Raw genomic sequence first — 9,013 nt, forward strand, 5'->3', positions numbered from 1 at the left:
GGGGAAAAGAAATTAGGATCTGACTCGCAAGAGTACTTTTAAGCTCCTGATACCATAAAAAGGAAGGTTGTAGACCGAATGAAAGGGAGTTAATTTTATTAATGAAGTAGTAGCTCTTTATATAGAGCAAAATTAAAACAACAAATCTTCTGGAAGATACAGATACATACAACCTAACAAACTCCTAAAGAAAAAGCTAACAAAAAGATATAGAAAAGATACGGATAAGGGCTATGTTAATGGATAAGGTTGAATCAGTTAAGAGTCTTTTACACCTATAAGATCAAATATTATTTGTATGTGTATACATTAGATGTTTACGCTTCTTCGCGCGTTTACTTTTTCTATTTTTTAAACTTGGTGAAAATCCTGCCTCACCACTTATCAGCAAAATAGAGTAAAAACCTCTAAAATAATGAATGAGAATTTCTCATTAAAACGAGAATAGGTAAACCAACACTTCTTAAAAGTCACATAACTTACACTATTCTTGTTATAAGAAAAATTAAATTATGGTGTATGTCTACTCTTCTTCCATGATCTTCATCTCAAATGCTTAATGACATATTCAATGACATATTTTTCTTCAATTTTCATGCCTATATAAATGCCTTGTAATAGATAGGAAAATACACACAATTGAAGAAAAAATAAGAATCTCTCCTCTCTCTATCTCTTAGCTTGTTTTTTCTTGTTCTATATTGTTACTTTGAGCTATATTTCATAACAATTCTGACATTATTGCAGGTCCTTAATCTGTGATAATTGAACAAAGTGGCAGACCACTTAGCTAAATATGGTATTGAAATGCAAAACACTAGAAATATTTTGCTTTTTATAGTTCCTCCTCTATTTGCTTGATATGTTCTGAAAACAGAGATTTCGGAACTACCTACTATGCAAAAACTACAGCATGTAATATTACTCTCCAGTTATAATTTGTATATAATATATATCTTTCTAACCAAAAAAGAAAACAAAGTTAGATTGAACAGATTGAAATTTGATCTTTTATTCACACTAACAGCTCCGAATATCGAATTTGCAATTTCTCCAACCAATATTGGCAGGAATACAGGATAAAATGCAGACAAAAAAAAGAAGTAAAAGAGATTAAAAGGGGTGGAGGGGGGAGGGGTAGTTGGCATACAAATAGGGAAAAGAGGATCACTACACTAATAATTTTCTAAAAATAGAGAATAGAAGCCTCTTGTCACAGCATTTTATTCAACCAAATTGGCACATTTTTTTGGTCATCTCAAATGGTCTGTCACTTCACTCAGCAGCCAATGGAACAGCTTCAGCCTAAACAAAAACCAAGAGAAAAACTTCATTAGCAGATTCAAGAATTAAGAAAATTTAACATTAATGATTCTCTAAGAGAATGCAATCAATTAAATTGTATCTTAAACACTAGGAGAAGGGCAAGGAAGAAGAGGAACTCACCATCTTGCGGTATTTGAGAGCATAAAACATTTCAAGATATCGACGGATTTCTAGACGATCAAGCTTAGAAACATGTTTCCAGAACCCGTAAACAGCAGCCAACGTCAATAGCCTCTCCGAGTAGATTTGCCATGTGTACCTGTATATATTAGTAGTAGAGACGCGATAAAATATCAATCAACTACGCCTCAAATCCCGAATTAATTTCAATGACTAGAGTCAAGAAAGAGTTGCTTACTTCTCTTGGATGCGCTTCAGGCCACCCGTTGAAATGGTTTCCCAATGAGAAGGTTGTGTCTTACATTTCTCAAAGAAATCAGCTAGCAGATCAGCAGCTTGCTCACCATGATATGGATCGATGTGGAAGCCGGATTTTCCATTAACAATGATCTCAGCTGGACCGCCATGATTAGTTGCAAATGTAGGCAAACCACAGGTCATGGCCTCAACAACAGTCAAACCGAAAGCCTCGTAGAATGCAGGCTGCACGAAAGCTCCTCTAGTGCCAGCAATGTATCGGTAGAGTTCACCGTTCCTCACTCGGTTCATCTGTGAAGAAATCCATCTGAATTGGCCATTTAAATTGTGAGTTTTTATTAGCTCATACATCTTTTTCATTTCTGTTTGCTCTTCCAAATCTTTGGATTCTTTCCTTCGATCTCCACCAACCACAACAAGGTTAACCAACTCCCTTAGCCGTGCGTTCTTGGCATACCACTCAACAAGTCCGGTTAAATTCTTCACACGATCCAATCTCGCCATTGTGAATAAGATTGGCTTATTCCTGTCCTTTAGCACACACCTGCCAAAATCACAACATGTTCAGCACAAGCTCATCTACATAGGTAACAGGACTTTGTAACTGTACCCAGTGGCAGAGCCACATGTATTCAAGGAGTGTCAACCGACACCCCTTTGTTGGAAAATTACATTGTGTAGATAGGTAATTTTTTTAATGTATTTATACTATATATTAACACTCCTTGGCTTCTTTGTGGATTTATGTCTTTATATTTTGACCTCCTTTTAGTAAAAATCCTGGCTCCGTCACTGACCGTACGAGTAAGGTAGAAACTTACAGATGTTCCTCGTTCTCAATGTCACTGTACAGCAGCTCCTCGATTTCAGGGTGAAGTGCTGTCAGTCTCTTTTCCTTCTCGGAATATGGGAAATAGAGGTTTATGTCAGCTCCAGGTGAGACAATGTTGAATTTGGGGTCGAACACATCAATGCCGTGAACAACTCTGTACAATCCGGGCATTGTGAATGCCTGATGACTCTCGTACTGTCCGACAGTGTCCTTGCTGGAAAATTCATGACGGTATTAGGTTAAACATAAGGGAAAGAAATGGAACACAATGCTGTTGCAGTCGAAGTAGCAAATTGATGCTATACCTTCCTGCTATCTCCTGGAAAGTGCTGGTGATGATAAAATCGGTGTGATTCATTGCAATAAGATCAGCGGTAAACTGGGACGAGAAATGGTATTTTTCATCGAATTTTTTCCAGTAGATGTCAGAATCAGGATACTTCGTTTTCTCCAATGCATGGGCTATGGTGCACTGCCGACGGCAAATAACACAGTGAAGTAAAGAACTTTTTAGTACTTCTAGTTCCAGACTAATGGAAATGCAATCAGATCTTTAAGAGAGTGAAAAACAACACAGACCTGTGTTACGCCTAACTTATGAGCGAGCAATGAAGCCACAAGATTTCCCTCGCTATAGTTGCCGATTATCAAATCTGGCTTGGCCTGCAATTCTGCAGCAAGTTCTTTTGCGACATCCTGATGTACGAAAAGACAAAGAGTTAACAATTAACAAATTATTCCTAATACCAATTAGAAGATAGACAAATATAAGGAAGTTTTAGTGTCACCTCAGTGAAAGTCTCCATATATGGCCACACTTCAAAGCGAGAGATCCATTTAGGAACAATGCCCTTCTCAGTCCTAAAGGGGACCCTTAGAATATGTGAGTGCTCGGCTCCATACACCTTCTCAAGACGCTGACCACAAGTCGTTCCAACTGCATCAGGTAGCAGACGAGTAACCTGGGAATAACATCAAGATAAGTTGTTAAGAAGATAAAAAGGAAATTTTGTGTAATCCGCAGCAATTACAAGTACAGGAAATACTAACAATAAGAATACGTGGTGTGATATCAAGTCCTTGCTCCTTTAGGCGCTTAAGCATTTCACGCTCCAAGGCTGGAACTTGATCTAATATATAGACAACCTGCACATTAAGGGTGAAGGACCTTAGCATTTATGAAAGCAAGCTTTAGAAGAATACATAGCAATTGTTTGTTGCTCCTACCTCCAAAAATGCCATCGCACCCGTAACGGATCCTCCCAAAATGCATTATATTTGGAGTATCCTACACAGGTACAGTGGCATTTCTAGTGGATCCGAACAAACATAGACTCAGGGATAAAGATTAAAGTAATGCACCTGGCCACCAGTGTCGGGATAACCCAAGACATTTTCCTGGGCGAAATATCCGTGGGGGGAAAGGATAACCACATTGAACACCATAGGAATTCTCCCCAAGAACTTCTCAAGAGTACAGGAATCGGGAGCCTCTAGGAGATCAAGAAGCATGCATATCATCTCCAGCACGCGCTCCGCAGTGTCGCCCCATCCCTTCTCCAATCCAATTTCTTGGAACTTGTGTTCGAATTCGGAAAATGGAGTTTCAGGGGGAAGCATAATGAGGTATTCCTCTGCCTTCCTTAGGACATTTTGCAGTGTGGTTAAATTCTGTATTCTGTCGTTCAGCATCATTGTCTGCAAAGGAAATCATATATCTATCCTTTAGCACATATTCATATGTCATTGGGCGGAAGATAAGCACAAACCGAACCTATAGATAAATGGAAATAGCAAGTCACCTTGCCCTTATAATTGTGAACCCGAAGAAATTCAAGAAGCGGGGTCATGCTTTCCTTGTCATGGAACATTTTCGCAGAGAGGTGCCTATTGAGGAATTCAACTCCATTTCCAATAGATTTGGTGAGGGTTGGTTTAGGAAAGGATGCGGTGAAGGGCTCAAAATCCAACTCGAGAACGAAATTTCCATTGGAGCTGCATCAGGACAAAGCACAACATTGATCAATAAATTCCACAGCCTATTCTCTAACATAGCATCAAATTGAAGACTAACACTTACGTTCCATCGACAAGTTCTTCCTTGAAATGCAAATACTCAGGGACAGTCAGCTCCTCAACGACTAGCGCATTGACATTCACACGGACATATTCCCACACACCAGGCCTCAAACGAATCGCAAGTGCAACCCAAGGTGGCAGAACAATTGCTTCCTAGTATAACATATCATCGTAGTATTCAGACACAAGCTCAAAATAATATAAAAATATGAGCTTGGCGTTGGCGACAAATATAGCCAAAACCATATTACCTGAGTGGACTTCAGGAGTTCTTCAAATGCATGATCATTCAGTTTCTTTTTGTCATCTTGGCGAATTGCATCAAACTCAGCCAATAGCTGATGCGGTTTCAAGATCCCTTTTCCATGGCTTTCAATCCTATAATAACCAAAACCAGTTCAAATAGTATCACATACATAGTCCATACTACAGAATTACAGACAACTCTAACTAAATCTCTTGTTTTCATAAGAGTGGTTTCCGAGCCAGCGTTCACATCAGCATAGATACCGGATAATTCTGACTACCAAGACTTAGGTAGATAAACCAAATCACGTATGACTGTATCCTTTTTTGAACACCAACTGAATCTTTTTTAGGAAACAAGAATACTATCTTTGGCTATACCTTGAAAGAAACAGCAATATCTCATTGCGATGAGCAGCCAAAGTAGCATCAAGACGTTCACGAAGGCTGTGAACACGAGTCAGCACACGTTCAGCCATTGCAGTTGATTCAGCAGGTGAGAAATCCTCAGACAAGTTGTTTCAACTGTAAACAGCCACTAGTGCAGTTAGTAGAAGATAGACACCTCAGCTTATCCAAAATAACAATAAAAACAACAAGAAGCTCACTGTGATCCCACAAATGAAGTGTGGAGAGCATAATGAGCTTGTTTCTCATAGAAACGTGGCTCTTATCCAAAATACCAATCAAAATTTTAATATACTATATTAGTACAATCACTTAGAAAATGAAAATGGCATACTAAAAAGTCACTGAAACACCAATATTTTCAATGATCTAGAATGTTACTACTCTAAATTTTCAAACCTTCCACCAAATATAATAGTACAGTTTAGTAATTAAAACCACACCAACCGACATAATGACATTAATTAAGTCTACTAAATACTTATGTGGCTAAAGCACAACGCTACGCGTGACAACCAAGTTTACTGCAAAGGCTAAACTAAAAAATCAAATCAAGAAGATCCCAAATTACTAAATTTCACAAATAGTCATTCAACTTTGTGTTTATTATCCAAAAGTTATTTTACTTTTTTTTGTTACGTAAAATTATTCAAATTTATGTTCATTACTCAAAAGTAATTTTTCTCTCTTTTGTTACATAAAAATTATTTTAGTATGCTCTAATTATCACAATAATCATGTTGACCATATTTTACTAATCATTCACCTGAAAAGTCTATTGTATCCTTTAAATTTTTCCATTTATATAATACATTCTATATTATATGCTATATAATATACTTTTACCCATGTATTTTATTTATAATTAAAATAACTTGATATTATTTATTTTTTATTTTTATAATATATTTGTATATTTAATTTTTTCTTAACGTTAATTTTCAAGATATTAAATTTGTCAGGTACTAGCTTAATAAAATATTTTTAATGAAAATTATAAAATCAAAGCTTACTGATTTATCAGCCAAGCCACACAATAAACAAAATACCCACATTTAACACAAAGACACTTCAGATTAATACTTTCAAATAAATAATATTAACAGATAAAGCTTTAAAAATCTTAATATTAAATACAAATATCTTTGAATTTTTTTAAAAAAATTTATTGACTATAAAAAAAATATCATTTGTTAGACAAATCTGTTTGTTATTATTTCAAATAATTATTTATTTTATTGTTTTGATATTTAAAATATGTTCATGTTTAAATATGATTAAACAAAGTGATTGCCATGAAAAAATTAAATGTATGAATATATTATAAAATAGATAAATAAAATAATTTAAAGTTATTTTAATTATAAGGAAAATATCTAGGTAAAAATATATTATATAGTATATCATATAGAAGCAACAACAACAACCCAGTATAATCCCACTAGTGGGGTCTGGGGAGAGTAGTGTGTACGCAGACTTTACCCTACCCTGGGGTAAAGAGGCTGTTTCCAATAGACCCTCGGCTCCCTCCCTCCAAGAACTCTCCACCTTACTCTTGTGGTGTACTCGAACTCACCACCTCTTAGTTGGAAGTGGAGGGTGCTTACCACTAGAGCAACTCACTCTTGTCAGTATATCATATAGAAGGTATTATATAAATGAAATGATTTATAATGTCAAGGGCATAATAGTCTTTTAAGGTAAAAGTATTGTAAAATCTGGCCAAGATGACTTTTGTGATAAAATAGAGTAAACTAAAATGATTTTTGTATAACAAAAGAAAAAAAATTGACTTTTAGATAATGAACACATAGTTGAATGATTTTTACGTAACAAAAATAAAAAAATGACTTTTGCGTAGTGAAAACCAAAAAAAGTAACTTTTGTCGTAATGAACACAAAGTTGAATGACCGCCATAAAATTTACTCCCATAAAAAGCATCTACAGTGATCTTCCTGTTACAAGGTATACTGCAATTTCAATCATAATTCAACCAAACCACTAAACCTAGTAAAATATTTAAAATATACAGGAATTTCTATATAAAACAGAATCTTTAAAAATAAAAAAATAAAAACGGTAAGTTTTTTCAGTAGAAATGTAGTAGGAAAAACAGGAATTGATGACTAAAGCATACTGGAGATAAATTTAAGAAATTATAAGACATCTATGGCGAAGATAGGGCCGCCCGGTACACGAAACATTCTATGTTTACGCAGGATCCGGGAAGGGCCTTACCCCAAGGGATATGATATAGCCAGTCTACTCTCATGCAAGCATGAAGTGACTGATTCCACGACTCGAACTCGTGACCTATATATCACGAGGGGACAACTTTGGTGTTCCAAGGCTCCCATTCACTTAGACGAATGATAGATTTATCTTTAAATGAGGTACTTTATGATAATAATTTGACACCAGCAAATAGGACAAAAACAAACAAAGAAAAAAAAGTAACAGAACAGAACAGATAGAGTAGAGGAAAAAGCTGGAGATAAAAAACTATGCAGAACTAAAATCAGACCTCAAGATCAGAATTTCCTTTAGAGAAAAGTTGTACATTTATAAATAGAAGTACTGTAATATTATAAGTAATGTTTTTGGTAAGACTAAGATAAAAAAATTTAAGAAAGTATATTTACCTCAGGGGTGATCAAGAACAAAAATTCTTCAAGAAATAAACGCTAGTTTGTTCTTCACTTTCTATCTCTAAAAAATTAGGAATATTTTTGCTGAAAGGTCAAAAGATAACTTAATTTTATTGGGGTTTTGGGGGTCATAAACGTATTTTTTTTTCCTATCAAGAAATCTACTAAAAGAATTGGCAGAAAAATTGAGAATGGTTTTCTTGGTTTGTAGCTGCAAAATTTATGATCTTAGTACACAGCAGAAAGCAACTGATACTTAACAACATAGAAACGTACAAGTAAACTCTCTACTGAAAAAGGAAACAAAAATCAAAGATATTTTCTTTAATGATAAGATCAAAATAAATTTCAAAAATCAAGACTAACAAAATGACTGCTACTTTTCATGCAGGTAATGAATTAGTATATGAACAAAAAAAGATAGTAGTTTTACCTTTGGAGGAAAATGGGATAGAATAATGAGCAAATGCAAAGAAAAGAAATGAAATTAACTGAGAAATAGAGTAATGGAAATGAGTGTAGAATGAAAAGAGTTTTGGTTGTGAATGGTGAAGAAAGGAAGGCTAGAGGACCCTTATTTATATGAACAAAAGTGTAGACTGTAGCAGTGTAATTAGGTGAAGGATTTGTTTTTTTGGTAATTAATTAGGCGAAGGATTTAATTAATCAGAAACTATATGCTATTATGGCATCTGGTTTTACGAGTAATAAGTTTGTGTAATAATAGTCAATGGCTGGTTGTCCTCGGATTTTTCTTGAAATACATAGCACCATTTGGTAAAGTCATTAACTAAAGTACTATGCATTGACACTATATTTTTATTTGCGTTGATACTCCGACTAATTCGAGTTAATGTCGTCGCATAAGATCAATTAAAGAGGGAATCACTCTGTATTTGAAATTTTTTCACTCATGGGCTCGAATTCGAAATTTATGATTAAGAATAAATGGATCATATTCATCTTACTATACCTCTTGATGGTTACAATAATATAAATTATGTAAAATTAATTAAAAGTAATTGCATAATTAAGTAAACTATTTACCTTAGAAAATAAGGTGAACAATCTGTTATAAATTATTATAATATAATA

At 34.8% G+C, this 9,013-nt stretch overlaps 1 protein-coding gene and 1 long non-coding RNA gene across 2 annotated transcripts; one reads left to right on the forward strand and one right to left on the reverse strand.

Moving 5' to 3' along the window:
- Window positions 1-987: 987 nt before the first annotated feature.
- On the reverse strand, window positions 988-5,370 carry LOC104087069 (sucrose synthase). Its single transcript, XM_009591461.4, has 13 exons — window positions 5,243-5,370; window positions 4,867-4,993; window positions 4,617-4,768; window positions 4,339-4,531; window positions 3,899-4,234; window positions 3,587-3,682; window positions 3,325-3,498; window positions 3,116-3,232; window positions 2,842-3,008; window positions 2,526-2,750; window positions 1,685-2,248; window positions 1,447-1,585; window positions 988-1,305 (listed from the first exon to the last, which is right to left on the reverse strand). Exons 1-13 carry the CDS (start codon window positions 5,338-5,340, stop codon window positions 1,276-1,278), a joined length of 2,418 nt encoding a protein of 805 aa, XP_009589756.1. The 5' UTR covers window positions 5,341-5,370; the 3' UTR covers window positions 988-1,275.
- On the forward strand, window positions 5,255-8,448 carry LOC138893270 (uncharacterized). Its single transcript, XR_011408359.1, has 2 exons — window positions 5,255-5,376; window positions 8,343-8,448. It is a non-coding gene; the product is annotated as an uncharacterized lncRNA (long non-coding RNA).
- Window positions 8,449-9,013: the final 565 nt, after the last annotated feature.

Source organism: Nicotiana tomentosiformis, chromosome 6, assembly GCF_000390325.3.
Source record: "Nicotiana tomentosiformis chromosome 6, ASM39032v3, whole genome shotgun sequence".
Classification (NCBI taxonomy): Eukaryota; Viridiplantae; Streptophyta; class Magnoliopsida; order Solanales; family Solanaceae; genus Nicotiana; species Nicotiana tomentosiformis.